The following is a 27733-nucleotide window of genomic DNA, read 5'->3' as shown; positions in this document are numbered from 1 at the left end:
GTGGGTACCTCACATGCTGACATTAGGTATGAGACATTTGCCTACACCATCTGCTATGCCTCATTAATTTTTTCTAGGTTTAAAGTCTACTAGAGGTTGAGGTGAGCCAAATGTTTTTGTCAACTTGTTTGAACTAGCGGAAGGTGGAAGGTCACTTACTTTTATGTTTCCCCAGCTGCTTGTCATGGGTTTTAAAATGGTTAGAAACATAATCAAAAATTTGCTGTTGCATTCTCTCCAAGAAAGAGTGGGTAAATTTGGGAAGGGGTCATGGCCTTGACAGGTTGCTCAAGGGCATTTATTTACTATTGAATAAGAATGTAATGTTCCACCTGAATGTAGCATACCTAGAGGCAATCATAAAAAGACCACAGTGAATCAATCGTGCTATGTAGAAAATAGTAAATAAATGCACTGGTAAAGTAGTGGGTTATGGCCTCTTCTTGGATGGGTATATAAAATTGCCCTTTTGTCCTGGCTTTTTGTCTTAAATGTTGACCCTTTGTCCTGAATTTTTGTCCTGAATTTTGACCCTTTGTCCTGATATTTTTTCCAGTCCTGTCCAGAATTTTTTTCCATGCCAGTTAGTCACCCTACTCTGGCCCTCACGCTACAGCCTCTCCGCCCCTTTTAACAATGGGGACAATCCCTCCGGAAACCTAGTGTCATTATAAGGCAAGGTCAAAAGAAGCTACGGTTGAATTTGGGCAGGTTTGGGAACAGCGAGAAAGGGCTTCCCTTGAGGTAAGCCACATCGCCAGTGTTAGGGTGACTCGGAAACCTCGTGCACACCAGGGCTTTGAACTTAAAAATGCACCTGGCCCACGGTTTCTATTGTCATATTGAGCTTGCTGACATTTTTTTTTAGCATTTTGTCTTACTGTTCAATGCTTGTGGGGGCTTTACTAACCTTCCATAACAGTCTTAATAAAAAAACCTCCGTATGTTACAGGTTTGGAGAGTGATGACGCAGAAACGAAGGTTTTACATTTATTAGTGCATAAACGTAGTGCTGCAATAATCAAGTGTGACTTTAACCGAACTAATAAAGATTGTACGGGGACAAATGTGCCCTCAGAGTAGTTCGCCAACATTTATAAGCGTGCTTTATATAACGTGATGTATTAGAATTGTACTAATCAGACATAACCGTAAACGTGTGCCATGATTTGCTTGTTTGAAATGTTTTAACTTAGCATAACTTTAGTGGAGGCTTCGGCCTAGTTGCCTTGTCTCACAGTTTAGATGCTCGTGTTTTTCTAATGTGCTAATAAACGTGTATTCCTGCTTGAAGCTGTACTTTTCCAGTGAGATCGGTTCACATGCTTATCTTTAAGGTTTCGTGCCAGCCTGGCATCTTCTTCTTTGCTCCAAGGTCAATCTGCAGGTGCGGACAATGGAAGCTCTGAAAGTGAGTTAATTGGTAAAATATGTTGCAACTTACGTTCCCGACTCCAAGGATAATGTATGCCTAGGTAGAAGCTTGTGAACTGTTGTTTTTGATTGGACAATTTGAAGCCAACCTATGAACCCTCCAATGGAAGACCCTACTGGATTTGAACTGTTGTTTATTTAAACCTGGTGCACAAGAAGAAAGCAGCCATTACCCGCCTTTAGCCATTAGCCATTGTCCATTATCCATTGCACCCATTGAGGACATTAGACATTGCAGCCATTATGGCCCATCTTGCCGACCTCGTCATTTTGCCATCTTCTACGATGCCAATTGATGTTCGACGCCATTTTGAATGAGACTTTGATGCTTTCTCTAATCGAGAGAAAGAGACTTTAAATAATTCTCGCCTTAGAGACTTTAACTTTGATCTGCCCCCTTTGCATAAGGAAGTAGTTTTGTCCTTTTATCTTGCCGCTGTGAGGCAATTGCCCCATCCACCCTACCCCTTTGCCCCGTCCCATGCTGATCGAGAAACGGTACCTGTGAGACGAAGACTTCCTTGAATGCTGATTGAATTTGCTAAATATGAAAGGAAAATGTACAATTGCATTGTGTTTCTTTTAGGTAACCAACTGCTGATTTTTGATAAGAGCCCTAGTTAGGAGTTTTCCAAATCAATGTTACTAAATTGTTTTGCATGAAGTCCCACATGCAGATGCTAATTTGAGGTTAGATGAGGATTCCTTTTGTTGCACGATGCAATTTGAGACCTTGTTATGCTGACTAATGTATGCAATTAGCTCATTACAGATTATAGTTTTAGTGATTTGCGTTGCTATTATCGAATGCATTGTTATTCAAATGCTGCATAGATTGCATCTTTTCCGCCGTTATGGACAGCTATTAATGTTCATTTACATATATCATTTGGTGTTGAGACACATTTATATTGTGCTAGCTTTGTTAATATAGGGAAATAAATTCATTAACTTTGAATAAACTGGTGTGGTTATTCATGGCCGAAAGGTCATGGTTCGCCGAAATGTTTTCTGGATTAATTGTGAAGTGTTATGTTGATCAGGGCATTGCTTATGTTTGTTATTGATTATTGATTAGATTAAATTGATTGATCTCGGGTGAAGAGAGTCCCACATGGTCAAAAGATTCATCGACCCAAGAGCGTCCAAATACAGGTAATTTATTAGTACTGAACGCTCTATCAGTAGATGGTAGCAGAGGACGGTTACGCCCTTTGGGACCCCGCTCGAGAGGTATATGGTGTTGAATTAGATTTTTCTTGGGTAAAACAGATTGAGAGAATGATGATGCCCTAAGTCCCCCGCGACTTTCCCGGGATCTCGGAGCTTGCGAATGGAGAGAATGGAGGTGTGAAATCGGCGTTGGCGGTACTAGTGACGGTATGAGTGAAGTCAGGGTTTTGCGCTTGCACAGCTTATTGCCGCAGATTGTTTGAAAAGGTTGCGAGGATTTTAGAGAATAGCAGAGGTGCGACTCCGAGTGTGAGAGTAGGGAAGTCGTCGAACTTCATGTGCATGTGGCGCTTTGTGCAGAAAAAGGTCCACGTGGTTGTTGTTGTTGAGACGGGCCCTGCGAGGTCAAGAGACTCCGGAGTATGTTGAAAAGTGTATGAGACACTTGTTTTATGTTGTGGTCTGGTCGGTTTAATAGGTTGACCGGGCGTGGTCAACGAGTCGGTACGTGTGTTAAGGGAGTGAAAGAAAACTTCGACTTCGGGCTTTGACAAATTCTAAGTGCACTAGAATAGATCATTGACAAGTTGAGAGCAGAGTCTGCGGGTCAGATTTGCTTGCGAAAGTGGGGACCGAGAAAGATGGAATAACTGCCGAGGCTAGTGAAAAATCCCTAAGGTCCTGAAGCGATTGTGTTACCCTTCCTGTAGTAAACCGACAGATCTGTTTTATTATTATTTGGTTGCTCGCGATACATGCCAGAAGTTGTTACGAGAGGAGCTGAGTGAAGGAGGACTAGCCGCGAGGCTTTGTCAGCCGCAGTGTGTGTGAGTGTGACGTCACTAGGAGCCGCGCTGGGATAGGTTGGTTGCAAAGAAGGGCCGCGCACGGATTGGACGCAGTCCGTGGGGCTCGATTGGAAGGGGAAAGGCAAGCGAAGAGTATTCCGGGAATTAAAGTCACTTATTGATTACAAACTTTGTGAAATAAAAGACGAGAAAATGAAATTTTTTAAAGCATTAAAGAGTGCGATGAAGGGGGAGTCTTACATTAAAGCGAGCGTAGGAGAGGAGACGCCACCCGAAGGTACACCAGCTTACATTGTAATGGAGGAAAGGGGGGTAGCTCCGTGCCTTTGGCTAAAGCAATGGCACAAGCTGACAGAGAAACATGGGAGCGTAGCGTTCCCGATACATGGGACATTCAATATAAGGATCCAAGAGAATTTGAGATTCGCGATGTACGACATGAAGGTACCTCCAAGGCCAGCACAGTTTGAGGCTCTAGCGATTTGGGAACTAATGGCTAGACAGCAACAGCAAAAGAAGTTCGAGACCAGGATAAGAAAGGTAGAAAAGACACTAGCGGACGCTAGGTGGGATAATGCACAGAAGGTGTGGAGGTCAGATATATTGCAGGGGATAAAATTGTTTCCCGCAATTGCTAAGGAAGAAGAGGCGACAGGCAAGGAGGCTACCTGTAAGACAAACAGGAGGTGTTCCAAAGATAGAGAGGACGAGGAAAAGTTAAGGAGAGAAGAGGAGTTAGAGGATGAGGAGTTAATCATGCAATTGCTGAACGACCGTCCACCACCTTATGCAGAGAGTGGACAAGGTCCAAATACCAGTTCCGCCCCTCCGGCACCGGTACAGAATAATGAAACTCCGAGTTCAGAAACGCCATCGGGATCTAAGGACCCGAGTTTACTGTTCACCCCGCAGATACCGCAGGTTAGGAGAATATATCCAGATGTGCCTATGTTGAAAACAGCAGAAAATTATCAGCCGCAGGTCCCAAGGTACTACAGCAGTGACAACAGTACGGGAATGATTCTAGATCCCACCGTAATGGGAGTACAGAATGGTCGCAACCCAACATTGGCACAAGCTGAATCAACCCAGTTTTTGATGCCTCAAAAGCAGATGCAGGGGGGAACCGCACATGCTCAGATGACGGGGAGTCAGACGGGCATGCCGGCAATGATGACCCATAGTGTGGGAATGAACATGCCTCAGAACATGGGGAATGGACAGAACCCAGATGCGATATCCCTACCCATTACTGTAGGTCCACCGGTACCTTTGTATATTCAGCCTAACTCAGCTATGAGCGGTCAAGGATCAATGGTGCAGAGTGGGACGGAAAGGAGGTGCATACAAAACACTCCAGAGACAACTCCGATAGCGGCTCTGCCAACTGGATCTGGGTCCTTGATGGAGTTTAGTCCCATATGTGCTCAGTCAACAGTGGTGAGGTCGAGTCCCACACTGATGATACCGCTATCATCGAACACTGAAAAGTTGCCGCAACCATCAATGGCAGTCGATGTGAATGCTACACTGATGGGGTTGAATGCGCAACAGCTGACACAGTGGTTCAACAGTCTGAATTCCACACAAAGCTCAGCCAGTGGGAAGGGAGAAGACTATCTGAATAGGGTCAGGTTGAACATGGAAGCAGAAGAATTGGTGGAAGGGACTATGGGTGTGAATAGGTTAGAGTCCTACTCGGAAGAAGAGCTGAGGTATCTATGTCCCAGAATTACGAGAGAAGTGAACAAGGTACATAGAAGGTTGCAAGAAATAGCTGACAAAAACGGGGTTGAGATAGACAAGACAAAACACTTGAGCAGGAGCTATAGATTGGATTTTGGGACCACAGACTTTGAACACATGAGGTCAGCAGGCATGAAAACGCACCTTAGAGAATTGCTGCAGAGTGCACAAGTATGGAGGTGCTTAGACAAATGGGAAAGCAGATGGGCAAAGAAAAAGGAAAAGAAGAAAGATAGTGTCCCAGAGCACAACGAGAAAAGACCGCAGAGTAGTGATGCAATAACCATGTTACCAATGAGGGAGACAGCAGGGGGAAAATTAATACATGTACCGTGGCACAGAAGCGACATTCAGTCTTTTACGGATGATTTTCCCAAACTGAGAGAGAAACCGATTGAATGGTATCAACAGACTGATAGGTTTGTGAAGCTTGCAAAATGTCTTTGGGAAGACCTGAACACCCTCTTTGAGATTGTGGTTCCGGCAGATTTGTGGGAAGACTGCAAAAGGGCTGTAGGTTGGCCGACAAGTGAACCAGAGAGAGACAGGGATACGGGTGCACCATCACCTATGGTGATGAGCTTGTACTATAAGGTGATTGAGCATTTGAAGACGAAGGTTGCCGCGAAAAATGTGGATTGGCAGAAGATTGATCGAACTGCCCAAGAGGCTAAAGAGTCGATTCATGGTTATTATGAGAGGTTGTTGAAGGCGTTCAAGAACTACAGTGGCACGGAAACAATAGAGGCGAAGGACATGCTTCATTTTGTGTTTAGATTTGTGGAAGGGCTGAGACCAGAGATAAGTCAGATGATAAAGACGCATTTGATTTGTTGGCAGTCGAAACCTATTGATGAGGTGTTGAATTATGCGAAATACTGTAGCGACGAAATTGAAGTGAAACAGAAAAGGTTGAAAGAGAAAGTGATGGTGATGCAACTTAAAGCAGCTCAGACAGGTCTGCAAGGGTTGCAAGGGTTCCAACAGCAGATACCGCAGCCGCAGCCGCAGCCGCAGCCGCAGGGAAATATGGTGTTTCAGCCACAGGCGAGAGGCAGAGGCAGAGGAGGCTTTGGGAGTAATGGTCCGGATTTGAACACTGTTGTGATTCCGAATGGTGTGCAGGCAATGAAAAGGGTGATGCCGTGTCACGTGTGCGGAATCGTCGGTCATTGGAAACGCGAGTGTCCGATGGTGGTGCAGGAAGGTGCAGGTGTTGGTCAGCAAAGCAATGATGTCAATGCATTCCCGACAATGAGGGGACCGAAAATGAGAGGTCCAAACCCAAATTTTCAGACCATAAATCAGCTGCAAGGAGTACAGCACATGCAGCCGCAGCAGATGCAGATGCCCCGTATGCAGATGACGCAAATGCAGCCAATGCAACAGCAGTTTCCCATGGTACCTAATCAGCAAATGCAAATACCTTTGGCACCAGTGAGTCAGCAGCAAGTGATGGTTCCTCCACAGGTCTCGGGTCAGGTGATGAATACAAATGGCACAGTACAACAGTTCCCATCACACAGTGAGAATGGAATAAACAATGTATGGGAGAGTGAAAGTTCAGATGAGGAGGGAAATTGTGTGCTTGCAGCATCCTTGGAAGTTGATCAAAAGGGTCCATATGTGGAGGGAAGAGTTATGGGTCATAGTGTTTCATTCTTGGTTGACACAGGAGCCACACGTTCAACTGTTAGGAGCATTGAAGTACCAAATTTGCCACTCTCAGGGAGAACAGTTCAAGTAGTGGGAGTAGCAAACAGGCACCTGACGAACCCAATCACAGATCCAGTACCAGTCAGAATTGGTAACTATCAAGGGTCACATAGTTTTGTGGTATGTGACTCAAGCCCGATAGCACTGTTAGGGAGAGACCTATTGTGCAAATTGGGATGTTCGATTATGTGCTCGAACGATGGAATTAGAATTCAGACGAGCAGTGATGGGGAAGAAGACGACAGTGTAGAAGGGGAGGAGATGGAAACTGTCGATGAAGAATATCCTCTGATTAACCTTTTTCCGATGATAACTGAAGAAGATATTCCAGCTGAATTACGGGAAACAGTCGGAAAGGAAGTGTGGGATATGACAGGAAAAGAGGTGGGATTGATGAAAGGAGTGGAACCAGTGAAAGTGACCGTAAAACCCAATGTAACCTTTCCCCAGACCCCACAATACCACATGGCACAAGACACCCTCATGAAAGTTGCCCAACTCATTGACGAGTTTGTAAAACAGGGAGTACTGAAAGAAGTGTTAAGCAGTCCATGTAATTCACCAATCATGGGACTGATAAAGCCGAGTGGAAAGGTCCAAATAGTGCAGGACTTGAGGAAGATAAATGACATCATAATTAAATGCTGCCCTGTAGTACCGAATCCAGCTGTGATAATGTTTCAAGTCCCTTGCGATGCCGAGTGGTTCTCAGTCATTGACTTGTCACAAGCATTCTTTTCGGTGCCTCTTCATGAGGACAGCCAATTTCTCTTTTGTTTCAAATTCTTAGACAGAGTTTACAGTTGGTGTCGAATTCCTCAAGGGTTTTCGGAGTCACCGTCAATTTTCAATCAGATTCTAAAGAAAGACTTGGAAGCGTTAGAATTGCCATTCGAGTCAACCCTAGTACAGTATATCAATGACTTACTGATTGCATCTAAGACAGAAAGTGGCTGCACAGCTGACACCATTGCTCTACTGAACCATTTGGGAAGGAATGGACACAAGGTGTCTCCTTCAAAGTTGCAGTTCTGTCAGAAGAAAGTAAAATACTTGGGTCATCAAATAGAGAAAGGGTCACGGAGAATAATGAAGGAAAGAATAACAAGTGTACTTCAAATGAGTCCACCAAAGACAAGGAGGGAGGTGAGGAAGTTTTTGGGGATGGTGAGCTACTGTCGCCAGTGGATTCCCAACTTTTCAACTCTAGCAAAGCCTTTACTGAAACTGACCCAGAAGGATGCCTTGGATGAAATTGAGCTGAAAGGAGATGAGATGGATGCTTTTATTGAATTGAAAGAATGCATGTGCAGGGCTCCAGCTTTAGGTATGCCTGATTACACAAAGCCTTTCACATTGTTTTGTCATGAACGTGATGCATGTTCTTTGTCTGTCTTGACCCAAGCCCATGGTGGCATAAACAGACCAGTAGCGTATTTTTCAGCTACTTTGGATCCGGTCGCAGCAGCACTGCCAGGGTGTTTGCGCGCCGTAGCAGCAGTTGGTATCAGCCTCACTCAGAGTGAAGGAATAGTGATGGGACACCCATTAACAGTCATGGTCCCTCACTCAGTTGAGATACTTTTGACCCGCTCCCGAACGCAACACATGACTGGAGCAAGACTCACAAGGTATGAAACAATAATTCTGGGCTCACCGAATGTGCAGCTGAAAAGGTGCACTACGTTGAATCCAGCAACCTTGCTTCCCGGTGAAAATGCTGAAATTGAGAACGCTGAAGACGTCGAGCACAACTGTCTTCAGGTGACTGAATTTTGCACAAAACCCCGACCTGATATTAGAGATACTAAGCTTGATGAAAATGACCAAATTGTTTTTGTTGATGGGTCATGTTTAAGAGATGCATTGGGAATTTTGAAAGCAGGATATGCTGTATGTACTGTAACAGGTGTCTTGGAAGCATCCTGGCTTCAAGGAGTCTATTCCGCACAAGTAGCAGAGCTTGTAGCCCTTACAAGAGCATGCCAACTGTCTACATTGATGAAGGTTACCATTTACACTGATAGTCAGTACGGGTTTGGAATTGTGCACGACTTTGGGCAACTATGGTCACAGAGAGGTTTCCTGACCTCTTCAGGGTCCCCAGTGAAAAACGGGGAGAGAATAAGGGAATTGTTACACGCCATTCAGATGCCAGCCGAAATTGCAGTGGTAAAGTGTAGTGCTCATACAAAAGGACAGGACTATGTTTCCCTGGGAAATGCATATGCGGATCAAGTCGCAAGATTTTGTGCCTTGAACTGTATATTGCTCAGGGATGAATGGAATTTGATAAGTGAACCAGAACTCGAACCAGCTGAAGCATTTGCCTTGAAGGTCGTGGATACAATGGATGAACTAAAAGCATTACAGAATAGCGTCAGGGAGGATGAAAGAGTTTCCTGGATTAAGTCACAATGTACAAAGAGACCAGATGAGTTATGGGTTTCAAATGAGGGAAAATTTGTTTTACCAAATAGTCTCATCGCAGCTAGCACGGTTCTATCATGGGCAGGCTCACCTAGGGAGAGATGCCATGATAAGATTGTTCAAAACTGATTGGTTTAACCCCAGATTCCGTCAAGCTGCAGAAGCAGTTTGCCATCGATGTGTCATTTGTCAGCAGATGAATCCAGGAAAGGGAACGGTTGTGAACATGAGCCACATTGGCAGGGCGAGTGGCCCGTTCAGCAGAATGCAGATGGACTTTATTGAGATGCCTGTGCATGGAGGTCTGAAGTATGTGTTGGTGATTGTGTGCATTTTTAGTCACTGGATTGAAGCATACCCCACACATAGAAATGACAGCCTTACAGTTGCAAAACTATTGTTGAGGGAGTTGATACCACGTTTCGGATTCCCGATCTCTTTTGAATCAGATAGAGGAAGTCACTTCAATAACGAGGTGATAAATTTACTTTGCGCAGCGCTGAACATTGAGCAAAAACTGCATTGTAGCTATCGCCCTGAAGCCTCAGGACTGGTGGAGCAGATGAATGGTACACTGAAATCAAGAATGGCGAAAATATGTGCATCGACAAATTTGAAATGGCCTGACGCATTGCCTTTGGTGTTAATGTCAATGAGAAACACCCCTGACAGAAAGACTGGATTGTCCCCGCACAAAATTCTCATGGGCAGGGCCATGAGACTTCCTGCAGTTCCCGCAAACGCGCTTTTGAATATTACAGATGATATGGTGTTAGACTACTGCAAAGGTCTGGCTGACGTGGTTCGCTCTTTCTCTCACCAGGTGGAAGCAACCACCTTGTCACCGATCCAAGGTCCAGGACACACACTGAAAGCAGGTGACTGGGTCGTGATAAAGAAGCACATGAGGAAGTCGTGTCTGGAACCCCGTTGGAAAAGCCCTTTCCAAGTGATCCTGACGACCACTACCGCTGTGAAGTGTGCGGGAGTTCCCAACTGGATTCACGCCAGTCATACAAAGAAAGTGTTGTGTCCCACAGATGAGGAAGTTGAAGCGCTGAAACTGCCAGTACCTGACAACAAAGTGCCGAGCGCTGAGACAGAGCAAAACAGAACTAGAAGCGAACAGGCAGGAACAGGAGAGAGAGAAATATTCTCTGAGGACGAAACAACCGATTCACTTGGGGAAGACCAAGGAGAAACCTCAGACAGCGACGAAGCAGCTGAAGGTGACAAAGAGCCTGAAGCAGCTGAGGGTAACAAAGAGCCTGAAGCAGCTGAAGGTGACAAAGAGCCTGAAGCAGCTGAAAGTGATAAAGAGCCTGACGAAAGTAACGGTGACGAAGGGCTCGAAAGAGGTGAAGAAGCAGGAGAGCCTGATCAGAGGAGGGCTTTCCCAGAAGCAAACGGTACAGAAAAAGAAAAGGAAAACCTGATTGACTCCCCAGAAGGAGGGGACAAGGCGGAACAGAACAAAACTGTTCAAACTTCCTCAGAAGAGATCGCAGGTCCATCAAGTGGACACAGTGCAAAGAGGAGACCAAGTATATCACCAATAAAACTAAGAACTAGAGAAAAGTTGAACGACAGTGAAAGGCCAAGAGTGAAAGAGAAAAGAAAGGAAGTGTCTGTCGTGGTACCAACCTCAAGTGAAGAAAAAGACTTGGCCAAAGAGGAAAGTACCAGTGAGGCAGAATCGAAGAGAGATGCAAAATTGAAAAGGAAAAGGATACCAAACAGGAGATATTCCGGTCCAGAATGGGCATATGTAGTCAATGACGATTGGACTGACGAATTTGTATCTCTAAGCCTCGAGAACGAAGAAGAAGAGATACCAATAGAAAAGAAAAGTTTTATGGACACTGTTGATTGAAAGGGTGATAAATGACATTGCTTGCTACAATCTAATGTGATACAACCAGCTGAGACATTGCTAAACCGGATGAGACATTTGCTAACTTGATAAGACTTTGATAACCTGATTGACTCTTAAACCCGATTTGAGACAACGTTGCTAACTGAAGGAAAAAAAAAAAAAAAAAAAAAAGAAAAAGACTGAGTTATTGCCGAATTGAGACAAATGCTGCTAACTGATAAGTGACTGGGCTCCTGAAGAAAACTGTGTGAACATAGCGCTCGTTCAGCTTTGTAACTAATTGCTAAATCGTTTTTTTTTTATAGGTGCTTCTAGCTCTCTGATTCTATACAGATCATGACTACACAAAACAGTAGAGTGAAATATTGTAAATATGCGTGTATAGGCTTGATAACTGCATGTGTACTAATAATAATGGCAATAGTGCTTGCAACGCGTGGCAAGGGTGAGAATGAGAAAATTTATGCTTCTACTTCTGCTCCTGTTACTGTCACTGAACTAACCGCATTGAAAAGACTAGAATTAGATGAGAGACACTTGCATGATAAGAAGGAACTTTCGTATAATGTTTTCTATCGCCTACTAACAGAATATGTTGAGACTATGGATGCGAAAGATTGTTATGTGTGTACACAGATACCGACATCGGTAACGGAAGGGGTGACTTATCACCACATGCCTCTTACATATGGGATTACATGTAGTTTAGTAACTTCTAGATTTTATGGTCAAACTAACATACAGTATTTTTATTCAAATTATGATGTTACCTTTGCATATGTTCCTATAATAACGCAACTAAGCCAGATTGCTAAAGATTGGGATGCTAAAATAATGAGGGAATTTTTCGAGCCAATGCAACCTTTTGAAACAGCTCACGCTCATAGGGAAAACCTTACATGCTCACTCACTGCAGTAGAAATAAGCTTTTTAGATCGCACAGATGATAGAAGGGCACAAATGAATGCGAAATTAGAAAAAGAGCTAAGTAAGAGGACTTCAGTAGATAATTATGCTTTTCCCGCAATAAAAACACAAGGGAGAATAGCTTTAGATGCTTGGCATGTAGGGAAATTTTGTATATATCGCGGTGAATCTTATTATGATAACATTTTCGTGGGAGCGAGTGAATGTAAACATACGTTTATCTTTAAGGCCAAATGGACATTCATGCTGAACGGACTTGACCCTGTCATACCTGGTGTATATTACATTTGTGGGCATAATGCCTATTATCGTCTTCCAAAGGGATGGTGGGGGAGATGTTATTTGGGTATAGTGTTCCCAAAGGTTTATCAACTGGATGACCTATCAGCGATTCCAAAGATATCTGGATCTCATCGTATCCAGAAAAGAGAGACCGCAGCTGCTGTGGTAGGAGATATATTTGGAGCCATGATTCCTTCATTGGGAGTTGTGTTGAATTCCATCAAAATAAGAAAGTTGTCTACTATAGTGGATAACATGTTGATAAAGTTTTCAGGTGCTATAATCCTGATGGATGCTGAACTTGCAGCAGAAAGAGCTATGACTCTTCAAAACAGGCTTGCCCTAGACATTCTTTTAGCAAAGGATGGCGGCGTTTGCAAAATGCTTGGTGCGCGTCACTGTTGCACGTACATACCAGACAACAGTGTGAAGATTAAAACAATGCTTGCTAATCTAACAAAAGAGAGTGCAGACTTGAAGGAATTGAAAGAACCAGGAGTTTGGGAGAAGGTTGGAAAGGGAGTTGCTTCAGTGGGAAATTGGCTTGGTGGCATTTGGAATGGAATATTACTAAAAATAATACAGGGAATACTAATAGTACTAATTTGCATTTTTGGGATTTGGGGAATAAAGAGGGGAATACTAATGATCATGGCAAGAATTAAGAGAAGGAAGGAAGAGAAAATGATGAAAAGAATGGCAGAAGAATACAAGGCAAGAACAAGGGGAACTAAAAGGCAAAGAGAACTGACAGAATTTTAATGGAATAAAATGTGTGGGAATAGCATTGTGTGATGACAAGTAGTCATCAGAGGAGGGATTGATGACGCAGAAACGAAGGTTTTACATTTATTAGTGCATAAACGTAGTGCTGCAATAATCAAGTGTGACTTTAACCGAACTAATAAAGATTGTACGGGGACAAATGTGCCCTCAGAGTAGTTCGCCAACATTTATAAGCGTGCTTTATATAACGTGATGTATTAGAATTGTACTAATCAGACATAACCGTAAACGTGTGCCATGATTTGCTTGTTTGAAATGTTTTAACTTAGCATAACTTTAGTGGAGGCTTCGGCCTAGTTGCCTTGTCTCACGGTTTAGATGCTCGTGTTTTTCTAATGTGCTAATAAACGTGTATTCCTGCTTGAAGCTGTACTTTTCCAGTGAGATCGGTTCACATGCTTATCTTTAAGGTTTCGTGCCAGCCTGGCATCTTCTTCTTTGCTCCAAGGTCAATCTGCAGGTGCGGACAATGGAAGCTCTGAAAGTGAGTTAATTGGTAAAATATGTTGCAACTTACGTTCCCGACTCCAAGGATAATGTATGCCTAGGTAGAAGCTTGTGAACTGTTGTTTTTGATTGGACAATTTGAAGCCAACCTATGAACCCTCCAATGGAAGACCCTACTGGATTTGAACTGTTGTTTATTTAAACCTGGTGCACAAGAAGAAAGCAGCCATTACCCGCCTTTAGCCATTAGCCATTGTCCATTATCCATTGCACCCATTGAGGACATTAGACATTGCAGCCATTATGGCCCATCTTGCCGACCTCGTCATTTTGCCATCTTCTACGATGCCAATTTATGTTCGACGCCATTTTGAATGAGACTTTGATGCTTTCTCTAATCGAGAGAAAGAGACTTTAAATAATTCTCGCCTTAGAGACTTTAACTTTGATCTGCCCCCTTTGCATAAGGAAGTAGTTTTGTCCTTTTATCTTGCCGCTGTGAGGCAATTGCCCCGTCCACCCTACCCCTTTGCCCCGTCCCATGCTGATCGAGAAACGGTACCTGTGAGACGAAGACTTCCTTGAATGCTGATTGAATTTGGTAAATATGAAAGGAAAATGTACAATTGCATTGTGTTTCTTTTAGGTAACCAACTGCTGATTTTTGATAAGAGCCCTAGTTAGGAGTTTTCCAAATCAATGTTACTAAATTGTTTTGCATGAAGTCCCACATGCAGATGCTAATTTGAGGTTAGATGAGGATTCCTTTTGTTGCACGATGCAATTTGAGACCTTGTTATGCTGACTAATGTGTGCAATTAGCTCATTACAGATTATAGTTTTAGTGATTTGCGTTGCTATTATCGAATGCATTGTTATTCAAATGCTGCATAGATTGCATCTTTTCCGCCGTTATGGACAGCTATTAATGTTCATTTACATATATCATTTGGTGTTGAGACACATTTATATTGTGCTAGCTTTGTTAATATAGGGAAATAAATTCATTAACTTTGAATAAACTGGTGTGGTTATTCATGGCCGAAAGGTCATGGTTCGCCGAAATGTTTTCTGGATTAATTGTGAAGTGTTATGTTGATCAGGGCATTGCTTATGTTCGTTATTGATTATTGATTAGATTAAATTGATTGATCTCGGGTGAAGAGAGTCCCACTTGGTCAAAAGATTCATCGACCCAAATACAGGTAATTTATTAGTACTGAACGCTCTATCAAGAGGCACAAGGGATGCATTCAAACTTTAATCCTCCTTGTTTAGTTTTTCCACAGATCGCGCATTTTATTTTACGTCCAGTTTTATTATTTCGTGAGAAAGCGCAGTCAAGGCTTCCTCCCGGGCTTCTTCGAAGAATCCATTTGAGGGTTAAGTAACTACAGATCGCGGTTTAATCCTCTGTAATCTTCTATTACTAAATGGATGTCAGGGCTACTTGCCGAACCATCGCGCACCAACCCCTGGGATTTAAAGCCTGAACGAATTGCGCATTCCAAAGCAAAGAAGCCATGAAATCTATGTTTTATGTTTATTTCTTCGTCAATCTGTGCGAAAAACTGCACTGCTTTTGTCCTTCGCAATGCACCTGCATTTTCCACGGAAGAAGCGACGGCACTGGAACAAGGTATGTGGCTTTTTCTGAAACAAGGCCAGCTCGCAACGCCTGCGTTGTTCTTTATGTAAAGCTTTGCTTCCAAGAACTGAATTAATTATGCAGTATTGCTGTGTGTGGCGTATGGCAGAGTGTGCACAGATTGTACCATGTTGTATGTTTTCTTAGGCAAACAGTATCAGCAGTGTGTCATATAGTTTGCACTCACAAAAAAAGGTTTCCAACAAACATTTACATTAGGGGATCAGTCCGTGGGTTTTATGTTTGCATTTCCATGCAACCACTCATGGGATTTGATGAAACGTCATAATGGTAGACAAGAGTTTTGCAACAATAATACCCTTTTGAGCGTGGCGTACATTTAAAAAAAAAACTTTTCGAGTGGCGTAAATTTGGAAAAAATGCTTTTATTACGCCAAACTTTTTCAAGTTTGCATGTGTTTTAAAGTTTAACTTTGTATACTATTATGTACTGGAAGGTAACCAACACCATCGCGCATCACCCATGTACCTTATGGTGCAAAGGTGTGGACCTAGGCAGCCTAATTGTGCACCATCTCCACAGAGGGGGCAGGCCAGTGCCATATCTTAGTGGATATTGTGCTTTCCTGCTTTCTCCCTCTGTTGCAATGCAGCCATAGTTGTTGCACTATGTTGTGCACCTTTTTAGTAGATAAACCCTTAAGTGTCTCATTTTGAGTTCCCCAGTAAAATGATGTAGTAATACACTCCCAGAATCTGGGGCATAGTAAGAGGGCCAGGGGTACTTATGCAAGCAAGTAAAATAGGCCCACAACTTCCTGTTGAGTAGTAAAGGCAGCCACAGATTAGGTGGAATTGGCCTTGCAATTCCTGGGCCACTACACCTGCTGCACCATCGATAGTTACTCCCAGAGCTTAAAATGTAAATAAATTACCCTGGGTCCCATAAATTTAGGTCAATGAGTAGCAGTGCAAAGTGTAGGCCGGCTCCAGGGGTGGAATCATGAAAAGCTAAGTCAAACAGTCAACCTATACATATATGTTTAAAAAATACTGCTGCAAAGACATTGGCAACAAAGACAAATGTGACAGTAAATCTGTTCTTGCTTACTTAATTGATCACAAACAGGCTGCATTTTAAGGTATCTCGCAAGGTTAAGGCATCTGCTGCAGAGATCCTTGTGTGTCCAGCAATGTTTGGGGGATAATAATAATGGTAAGATAACTGTGTTGGTTAATGTGCTTGCATCAGTGATGACATTGTAAAGTAGCATGAAGGGTTAATTTGCCTACTACAAAGCACAAAGGGTAACAAGCTAATCACAGATTTGTATTTGTGTAGATGGCTTAGTAGTTACTGCTTTTGTCAGAGAGATCCTTTTGTTTTTTGTAGTTCATAAGTTACATTGCTTCTAATATAGTAGAGTGAGTATGAACCAGCCTCAAGACACAACATGCAAACTGCAGGGCTTGAGTTTTAGAACCCTATTGCCTTTATCTAAATCAAATGCTGCTTAAAAGGGTTCCTTTGAGTAGTTATAGGGTTTTATTAGCACAGACAACTCCCAATTCCTGCATTACATCTTAAACCTTAAAAAGTCTAATTAACATGTAATGCCTACAAGTATAGATTTTATGTGGCTACAGCACCTTGTAACTCATATTGTTTTATGTAATTTCTCATGTACATTGATTTACACACTTGTATGATTAATTGTCTCTGCAGAATATGTGGGTGTTATGTAAAGTGCTCTGACCATCTACATATAAGTGAATATCACTGTAAATTAAATTAAATAAGAAAATGTGGTAAGTTTGATTTAAAACACTACGATTGTAATTAGTCACACAGACAGATACAGCTCACATTTTTGCGTGTATGCATATCTCTAACTTACAGGGGTTGAAGAAAGTCAAAACCATACCTCCAAATCATAGTTTCTCTTAAGTCCTTATGAAGAGATAGCAAACTAGGAGCCTTATTATACTTTTTGGTGCAAAACTGCACTAACGCAGTTTTGCACCAAAAAGTTTTGCACCGGCTTGCACCATTTTTTAGCACCAGCTGGGCACCATATTTATGGAATGGTGCAAGCCAGTGCAAAGGGTAGGCTAGCTTTAAAAAAAAATGACGTTAGGCAGGTTTGAGTCAAAATAAATGATTCTAACCAGATTAGCATCATTTTTTGACGCTAAGGGGCATATTTTTACCCTATTTGCACTGAATTAGCATCAATTGTTTTTACTCTAATTCAGTGCAAAACTAACTCCATATTTATACTTTGGTGCTAGACCTGTCTAGCGCCAAATTTATGGAGTTATAGTCATTTTTTGGAAGTGGAAACCTACCTTGCCTTAATGAGATGCAAGGTAGGCGTTCCTGTGCAAAAATGACTCTATGGCCTTAACGCCATATTTAGTGGCATATTTATACTCTGCGGCATATTTATACTCTGTTTGCAAGACTCCACCAGGACTCCTCTGCTTCAGCTTCTGACCGTCGGATCTACCGCAGACTGCTCCAAGAACCGCTGTAACTGCAACAAAGTATCCAGGAAGGCTACTGTGACCTGCAACTTCAGCTCCAGCCAGCAACTGCAACAGTTTCCAGGTTGTGCACGCTCTGAGGACTGCCTGTCTTCACCCTGCACCAGAAGAACCGAAGGAATCTCCGGTGGAGTGGCAGAGTCACTTCCCTGCTTCAGCAGGCACCTCTCTGCAACGACGACTGGTACTCTGGGACTCCACTGCTGTCGACGAGTGTGATCTCTGGAACACAAGTGGTGAACCAAAGTGATCCTGACTGCCCAAATTTGGTGCCCCTGTGCATCGCATCCTCTGCAGCTCCTTAGGTTCTGTGCACTTCTTCCAAAAGTTATTTGTGCACAGTGTAGCCCAGGTCCCCAGCACCTTATCCTGTGAAGCACAGCTCTCTGAGTTGTTCTCCGGCAGCATGGATCCTTCTGTGTAGTGCTGTGACAACTGCACTTTGAAACTCCTTTGTCCCCGTGTCCTGGGCCTCCCGTGGGTGCTGCCTGGTTTTCTGATGGCTCTCTGAAGTGCTGAGAGCCCCCTCTGTCTCCTCAGTCTGATTTGGTACCCCCAGGTCCCTCCTGGGTCCGGACAGCTCCTCTTTGATGCAAAACACGTTCTTTAGTGAACCAAGGCTTGTTAGCAGAATCCAGCGACACAACCAGCCTGCATCCAACAACTTGATGTGGGACATTTCTTGCACCAAGCAGGAACCCGCACCCATCTTCTTTGGCGCATTTCTGTACTTTTCTTCCAACTGGAGAATCCACTTTTGCACCTTCTTCTAGGTGGGCAGGGGCTCCTGCTCTTCCTAGACTCTTCATCAACTTCTAGACTTGGTCTCCTCTCTCCACACATCTTCAGGTCCAGGAATCCATTGTTGGTTGCTTGCAGTCTTGCTTGGTTCTTTCCTAATCCTTCATCACGACTTGTAGTGTGTTCTGAGGAAACTTGCTGTACTTTACTCCTGTTTTCTTGGGCTCTGGGTTGGGGTACTTTACTTACCTTTGGTGCTTTCTTACACTCTCAGCGCCCCTGTATACACTACACTTGCCTAGGGTGAAATCCGACTTTCGCATTCCACTATTTTAGTATAATTTAGTTTGTGTTGCCCCTAGGCCCATTTCAATCTATTGTGTTTTTCACTGTTTGCACTATTCTATGAGTGTTTACTTACCTGATTTTGGTAACTAGTGTATATATTGTGTATAATACTCACCTTCAGAAGGAGTATTGCCTCTAAGATATTTTTGGCCTTGTGTCACTAAAATAAAGTACCTTTATTTTTGGTAACACTGAGTATTGTCTTTTATTGTGTATAAGTACTGTGTGACTAACGTGGTATTGCAAGAGCTTTGCATGTCTCCTAGTTCAGCCTTGGCTGCTCTGCTACAGCTACCTCTAGACAGCCTAAGCTGCTAGACACTGGCTACATTTCACTAATAAGGGATAACTGGACCTGGTATAAGGTGTAAGTACCTTAGGTACCTACTACAAACAGGCCAGCCCCCCACAGTTAAAAAATACCTGACTTTCCCAAAAGGTTTGTTAGCAGGAAAGGGAATTCTTTTTTTGTTTTGTTATATATTGACCCTGTCCCTTTCAGTTTAATAGGGGCCTCTCTTCCTTTTTTGGTTGAATTGAAATTACTGCACCACTCCTGAGCAGTCCTAGCACTGCCTTTCAAATGAAAGAAGTGCAGGTGCTCAGTACCTGTGAGTACTTGCCCATTTAAAGCAATGGTCCCAATGACCCAATATATGTAACTATATGTATGTATGTATGTATTTATGTATGTATGTATGTATGTAGGTATGTATGTATGTATGTTTGTATGCATGCATGTATGTATGTATGTGTGTACATGTTATTTCTGTAGCCCAAGCCTAGCTAAAAGCACCAGAGCACTGTATGTGGTCAAAGACAAGCATAAATTCACAAAGTTAGAGAGGAGGAAGCTGGGTTGAAGACAGTTAATGCATTGTGATGTAGTGTTTATTAAAGAAATAAGTCTTCAATATATGGTCAAGTGATCCCATCATGCCAGGGAGCTACTAAGCAGGTATCTTGTTATATTTAATTTATAAATTAGAAGTGTTTGGATGACCTTTGGAAAAATTGCTGTTATCACAGAATGAAGACAGCACAAACGAAAGCCGATATTAGACACATAAGTAAATTTATCCCCTCTATGACTGGGGAATTTACCCAAGGCAGATAAACTTGACATCCTGTTTGCTTGGCTTTCCATTATCGCTTCCTGTTTCTGAATTGTGTTTTAAGTGTGTCTCATACCCACTGGTTTTGGCATTGCTGTATACCTATGACTTGTAGGTGATTCCAGTTGCAGGTCGCTGCACAGAGAAGGGGCGGGGCGGCACACGTCAGGAAGCGGGAACAAATTATGCATTCAATTTAAAACATAAATAAATTAAAACGTACCTGCCTCACCGCCGCGCCACTCCTCTTTCCTGGTCACTGGAGGCAAAGGCTCCCAGCCTGCCCTGCGGCAAATTGTAATGCTTCATAAAAGCACCTTTAGATTTGGCGGGTGCGCCCTGGCTCGGGGCTCCCAGGCAAACTGGGAGTCTGTGCCTACTCTCTCCAGCCCAGCAACACAGTGGGAGGTTGGAGAGAACATAGTGTGCATGTGTGTTTGACCAACCCGAGATGGCCGGCCAAACATACAAGGGCACCAATATGGCGTGCTGTGCATTGCCCCTTTGTCCCTGTCATCCCCCATGGCCCTGCCCCTTTTATTATCGCTTTATTGTTAAAGGTTTGCAGCGGCTGCTGCTCGCAGGGGCCGACGCTCCTCCGTCATAGCGGAGGAACTGCTGCTGGCCGTGGTTCTTTATGGTGGATAGGTGAGCTGAATGACACAAACGCCAATGTTGTCTGCGTTTGTTTGTCAGACCTCAGTGCTTGCAGATGAGACTATGAGGTGTGGTGGCATGGCAAAGGGTGTGATAATTGTAGATTGAGCATGGCTGGCAGGTCTGTTGTGTATGGATATTTTACATGGATGATGGTGAGGGCGTGTTCCAATGTATATGTAATGATGGTTGATCTAATACATCTTCTAACGAGGGAGGAGAGCATGACAAATGGCTCTACAATCTTCAAATGAATACCAAAACCAAACAGCGGTCTTCAAGCGCCATTGCCATCATATTGAGAAGAATATTACCTTAAGAGCTAGTCTTGAATGTCTTTGAAGTCCTGCATCGCAGGGAGGCTGAGGGGGGTCATTTCACTTAGGTCACGAGCTTCTCAAGAAAACTTCTGGGAGCCTACAGGACATTCTGGGAACAGACTGCAATAAGATGATGAGGTGGATAGTATCCAGAAAAGGAGGGGAATCCTGAAACATTGGAGCTCGGTGTGTGGGTCAAAGAGGAAGAAGGATCAATTAAGAAGACTTGCAAGCATTCAGAGGAGGATACGGTCAGATGATCTAAGTTATCTGAGGACGAGGAAGCCGAGCTACATGCAAGTGAATGAAAAGTTCCAGCTAAAGAAAGTTAGCCTTTCTCAGGCTTAAAAATCCTCATTTTAGAGAAAACTCAAAATGACAAATACATTTCCATAAAACAAATTCGTGGACACTGTAAAAGGTCCCTTTGAAAGGGTCACACAGTGGTTTTTCTTTGATTTGTAATGGGAACCGGCACAAAAAAGGGAAAGCAAGCAGTGATACAGGAAGACAGAGGAGGACAGCGTGAGAAGAAGGTAAGAACAGTAAATGAAATGGGAATAGAAGAGGGGGAGGTATGGATGGGGTAAAGTGTTGTTAGGAACATTAAAAAGGGGGAGTACAACGGTCGGAGGGCAGCAAAAGAGACATTTAAAAGCAGAGAGAAGGAAGGACGACTGATCAGGGAAGGGAGAACCCCCTTTTGTTGCAAAAAAAAAAGTCTTAAAAGAATAAGAAAAAAAATGTTTTTTGTCAAGGAATGTTTTCACCAGGTCGGTTTTGCTGCATTCTTGAAGAGAAAATCTTCAATCTTGTTCGACGAAAACATTTCACCAGACCACTTACGATTTTTCATTCTGAAAACATTCCACCTCACTGTGACCCCACATCTTCAGCTTTGCAAATATTTACACTGTAGGCTCTCATATCTGCTTGGTATCTGCAGGGCGTTGTCTCTTGCAGTAACAACCCACTCCAACGTAAGCACCTTGCTTGTTACACGAACCTGTACAGTGATTAATAGTGTTGCAGAACTGTTACAAAATGTATGCAAAGATCACAGGCAAAAAAGTGAGGAACCCTCATTTAAAGGCTTATTTTCATCACAAAGCTTTTGTGGTTTAAATAAAGTATGTAGCTTTTGCTAAAGTGAAGGTAACCTAGTGTTCGGCCACTTAAACGGTGTCCATAATACAATATGCAAAACGTACGTTCTCGGGTGACCATAAATCCCGGAAGCCTCCCCTTCTACAGTAGGTATAATACATGTATGTAACCACTTCTGAGGTGTGCATAATGTAGATATGCAACCACAAAATGAAAATATCCAGACACTTCTGGGGTGATCTGTACCTGTGCACAGTTGTTTCTCAAGAGCTCTTTTCCTATGGCAATGAATATTTCTAGTCCTACCTTGGTCTATATCTCCATCATAGTCAATTGGCCTGATTTGTAAAATTAATTTACACCTTTGTTTGTATTTACTATTTTTTTGGTATTCACAAACTACGAGTTTAATGTTACTAATAATAATTTTATGACTGCAGTGAACTCTGCACATTAAAGATAGAACAAGCCTCGCTTTTCATGTGCTGTCTCCACCACAAATATGGAGTCTCTGCAGTCATAAAATTAATATTAGTAAAATAAACTCGTAGTGACCTATTTACTAACCTTTCACCCAAAGCAGGACAGTAAGCAATGTTTTTGCGCTGGCTTGCGAGAAAGATAGAGAGAAGGAGTGCTCCATATTTACAAAGATGTGGAGCATTCCTGCTCTATTCTTGCGCTAGCGCCATGTGTGCCTCATGGAGCCAACATATAAATAATCAGTAGAGGTATTATCTTCTTCTATTCGTGCTGCAGAATGCATCGCACATAGAAAGAGGAAGTAGTGAGGACAAATAAGGATATTTCTCCTTGTTGTGCCTCAATGGGAAAGGCATAATATTTTGACGCATTCCCAGGTTAACTACCTCTAGTAGCTGAAAATGCACCAGAGTCCATGGGTGCGTGCATGGGACCAGCCATGCTTCTCCCATGCCATTCTACCCTAGCTGGAATGTAACGTAATGCAGTGCGGGCAGATGCGTTGCGTTACATTTCTTTACAACGCCACGTAAGGCGGTGCAAATCGCATCATGATTGGCTTTGAAAATATTACTGAAGCCTTTGCGTTGTCCTTGTGTCGCCTTGCAAGCACGACACAAGGGCTTGATAAATCTGGGCTGTAGTTTCTAAATACCAAAAAATATAGTAGATTTACACAAAAGGGTAAATTTACCTGAATCAGGCTCTGTGCGTCCGCAACTTTGTATAAATGGCAGGGCCCTGAAAAAAGATGAATTTCTTCTTACACTTACTGGTGCATCTGTCTGACCTCCAGTGACACGAACAAACAAACCCTCAAATCGTCCCCATTAAGACGGGCCAAAAACAGTATTGAGAATACTATTCACTTTTTATAAATTAATTCTCTTTGACTTAATGTTTTGCAGCAGGGATTTTCAAAAACGATATTCTGCACTTCCTTCAACCATTCCTTCCCTTTTAGTTTACAGCTCACTCTTTAATAATACTAGCATTTAGCCTCAATTCTGTCCAATTTTGGCAGACAAGGTAACAGGCATGAACATAAAGGGGCAGATTTATGAAAAGTGGTGCTGCAGCTAGGTGCAGCGCCACTTTTCTTGCGCCCTTTAGCGCCTTCCTAATATTTAAAATACTGTGCACCATGGCTGTAGTCAGGGGTACTAGCGTCATAATTTTTAGGCTAGTTCAGCGCCTTGCAGGATTAGTGTAAAAAAATTCCTAATCCTGCAAAGCACCCAGAGGCCCAATGAAAACAATGGGAGCCTCCCTTTAACGTCTGCTCTTAGCAGGCGTTAAAAATGCCAACAAAAATGATGCGAAGAAATCTCTGAGATTTCTTTGTGCCATTTTTTGCCCCCCCTAGCATGCCCCCCTTGCATGCATAGGGACAGATTTATGGAAAGTGGTGCCGCACAGAGTGCAGCGCCACTTTCCCTGCGCCCCTTAGCACCCCTGTACTGCCACCATGTGTGCACCGTATTTAAAATACGACACACCATGGTGCAGGATAGGGGGCAATAGCATAATTTCCCATGAAATGCCCCCTTTGCATTCTTTATGCCTAGCGCAACTATAGTGTAGCGCAAAAGGTTACAGGGTGGCACAATACATGCATTGCGCCACCCAATAGATATGGCATGGAGATTTCGGTCTCGTTGGGCTACATTAACGTCATAAATAATAAACCCTACTCCTCACAGCCTTGACCCTGTACAGCGGTCCGTGCTGAGTTGCCAGTTCCTCACCAAATCCTTCTATGCACAGCTTCACCCTGTACAATGGTCTTCTTGTAGAGGCCTGCCTCTCACCAAACCCTACCATGCACAGCAATTGCCCTGTAGAGAGGTATTTGCAGAGAACCTAGCCCCTGTACCAAAATCTACTACTCACACTCTTCACTCTGTGTGCAGAGTATGTGTACAGCTCTGTCTCTCCGGACACTTAAACCCCATTAGATGGGAAGCCCCTACTAAACACAACACACTTCCTCCACATACTCAAGCTTTCTTATGTAGACCAGGGGCCTACCAAACCATACTAAGTATAGCATTCACCCTGTAAAGCAGTCTTTGTGGAGAAGCCAGTCTCTCATCAAACTCTATTATGCAAAGACTTTTCCCTGCACAGCAGTCTTTGTGGAGAGGCCAGTGTGTCACTAAACTCTACTAGGCAGAGCCTTCTCCCTCTAGGGAGGTCTTCGCGGAGTGGCCATTCTCTCACCAAACTCTACCACGCACTGCCTTCACTCTGTAAAGTGGTGTTTGCACAAAGGCCAGTGCTTCACTACCCCTACTGTTCACAGATGTCCTCCTGTACAGCTGTCTTCACAGAAAGGCCGGTCTCTCACAAACCCCTCTATCCACAGCTTTCACCTTGTACAGTGGTTTTCACAGAGAGGTCAGTTTCTCACCAAACCCTAGTATGCATAGCTTTTGTCCTGTACAGAGATATTTGCAGAGTAGCCAATTCCTCATCAAACACTATTACGCACAGCTTTCACCCTGTACAGCGGTCTTTGCAGAGAGGCCAGTCCCTCACCAAATTCTACTATGCACAGCCTTCACCCTATACAGCAGTTTTCATGGAGAAGCTAGGTCTTCGCCAAACCCTAATACACATAGGTTTTACTCTGTTCAGAGGTCTTGTGGAGAGGCCAGCCTCTCATCAGACATTACTACACATGGCCTTCATCCTGTACCGTGGTCTTTGAAGAGATGCCAGTCCCTCACCAAATCCTAATATGCACAGCCTTCACTCTGTTCAGCTGACATTGCGAAGAGGCCAGTCTCTCACCAAACTATACTACACACAGTCTGCCTTCTGTGTACAGAGTGTGTGGGCATTCCTTCTCCTTCTGACACTTAAGCCCCATTAGGTTGGAAGCCCCTACTACACACATCCCACTCGCTCTACATACTCAAGCTTCCTTATGTAGGCTAGGGCCAACTACATACAGTTAGGTGTGTTAGTAATATTTTTTCATGTTAAAAAACACCCTCAAACTTCACTGACAAAACCAAAGGTTAAACAATGTTATAGTTAGGGATGGTAATAATTTGCTAATTTACATTAAATAACCATAGAAATTAAGTGAAAGAAACAAAGGTTAAAGTGATGTTATAGTTAGGTATGGTAATATCTTGCTTAATACTAAAAAACATAACAATTTGAAACTAAAAAAACGCTGAAATTCACCAGTTATAGGTTAATGAGCTATTGCTTGCGCCACTGCTATGCACTTCTTATGACCTCACATATTACATCATTCATGACATGCTCAATAGCATAATTCATGACATCACTGATGACATCATCCAATGAGTATGACGGTTTATGTCTCCCATCCAGTGCCTCTCCTCTTAGTATGCAAGTGAGTGAGCTGTTATTTTCCTAAGGGTATAGAGGCTCGTTTTATTTGCTAAATGGAGTTTAGCTGTCCATGATATAGAAGTATATGATCTCACCCTCTTCTGTGATGTGAGCTGTTGAGCATGGGGACTTGCTCTAGTTGCTCAGTGGCGTTTTGATGCGGCTTATATGGGAGTATATGATCTCATCCTGTTTTAGTGTTGTAAGCTGCTGTGTATGGGTACTTGCTCTATTTAGTCATTGGCGTTTAGATGTTGCTTATGTAGGACTATATAATTTCACCCTGTTTTAGTGTTGTGAGCTGCTGAGGTTGGCACTTGCTTTATTGGCTTAGTGGTGTGTATGTCGCTTAAATAGGACTATATGATCTCACCCTGGTTTAGTTTTTTGAGCTGCTGAGAATGAGGACTTGCTCTATTTACTCCTATGCCCCTTATATAGGTGCATATGATCTAACCTTGTGTTAGTCATGCAAACTGCCCAGTAGTGTGAGAAGTCAATTGGTATAGGGTGTCTATACCTCTGAGGTGAAAGAAGTTTGAGTACTCAAGTCACTTTTTTCCAGCATGTAACACTGATAACAAAAACTGATACTTCCACTAGGTGTTCTTTTGGCCAAACAGTGGGGACCAGAATGTTTTGAAATTCTGTTTTTAAAAAAAAAAATGTTTTCCTATCCTATGCTGTTTACATAAATTGAAGCTAGCAGGAGAGCCATTTTTTGTTTTCAACACTGACACCTAGCCAGCGCCCTTCCTTGCATTTGAGGGAATCTTCCAGCATAAAACTGAAGTGGTTTGGCCGTGACATGTCCAACCTTTGCAACTTTCTTCAATGAGGAACAGAATCTGTTGCGGGTAGAGCTTTGCCACCATAATGTGTTACATCTGACCCCCCACATTGCTGTTTCAAGATGGATCATGCTTCGGTTTGTTTTGTTCTATTTGGAAAGTTCTCTAACAGAGGGAATCCTCCCCCTCTTTCATCCCATCGTTCCGTATGTTTGAGTTATGCTACCTGGTGTGTAATGGAATATGAACAATAAAGACCACAGCACACAATGTAAACAGCAGTAATAAATAAGTAGTAGATTCCAAGGTATGCAGAATTCATTGGAGAAGAAGGCACGTTAGTATCCCACATTCTTAATAGAATTGGAAATTGGAAAGTGGAAATTGTATCAACCTCATCAACCTGATACAATTTCCACGCAAACCTTACGCCACACGGCACTCCGCCACATATGGACTGCGTCTTGGACTTATCAAGGCCCTTCAATCGAATTACTTTCTAACCGTGTCGACATCTGTTATCGGGGCACGTTTAAATTACCAGCGCCAATACAGTTCCAGATGTGAAACCAACATCATAACTTGGATATATCTTTTTACAACTACACCCACCTTTTAGCATTGAAAAAGTCACCTGCGTGACAAAACACGTGTTGGCTGTGTTTGATGGACGTTCCCTCTCAATGAAGCAAACTGCGTTTTCAAATAAAAAGACTTTCTATTATGAACGTGGGATACTAACGTGCCTTCTTCGCCAATGAATTCTGCATACCTTGGATGCTACTACTTATTTATTGCTGCTGTTTATATTGTGTGCTGTGGTCTTTATTGTTCATTGTTATTTGTGTATAGCTATACACATTCTTTGTGCTTATGGGTAGTAAGGCACCTGACCACTTGCACCATTTATAAATTGTAATATTTCCATGCTCTCATTACTGTGTTTACCCCCTGGAGGTGCAGCATTCTACACCCTTACTACCCTCCTACCTTTGTACTGGACTAGTTAATGACATT

At 43.0% G+C, this 27733-nt stretch overlaps 1 protein-coding gene across 1 annotated transcript in view; it reads left to right on the top strand.

Annotated features, from left to right (window-relative positions):
* The first annotated feature begins 15094 nt into the window (after positions 1-15094).
* LRIT3 (leucine rich repeat, Ig-like and transmembrane domains 3) overlaps positions 15095-27733 on the top strand; it is a 198878-nt gene continuing 186239 nt past the window's right edge. The window contains exon 1 of the mRNA XM_069230249.1: positions 15095-15265. Within this exon, the coding sequence (XP_069086350.1) occupies positions 15150-15265 (116 nt within the window). The 5' untranslated portion in view covers positions 15095-15149. The remainder of the gene's footprint in view (positions 15266-27733) is intronic.

Source organism: Pleurodeles waltl, chromosome 1_1 (genome assembly GCF_031143425.1).
Source record: "Pleurodeles waltl isolate 20211129_DDA chromosome 1_1, aPleWal1.hap1.20221129, whole genome shotgun sequence".
Lineage (NCBI taxonomy): Eukaryota > Metazoa > Chordata > Amphibia > Caudata > Salamandridae > Pleurodeles > Pleurodeles waltl.
This window is presented reverse-complemented; position numbering and strand designations above follow the sequence as displayed.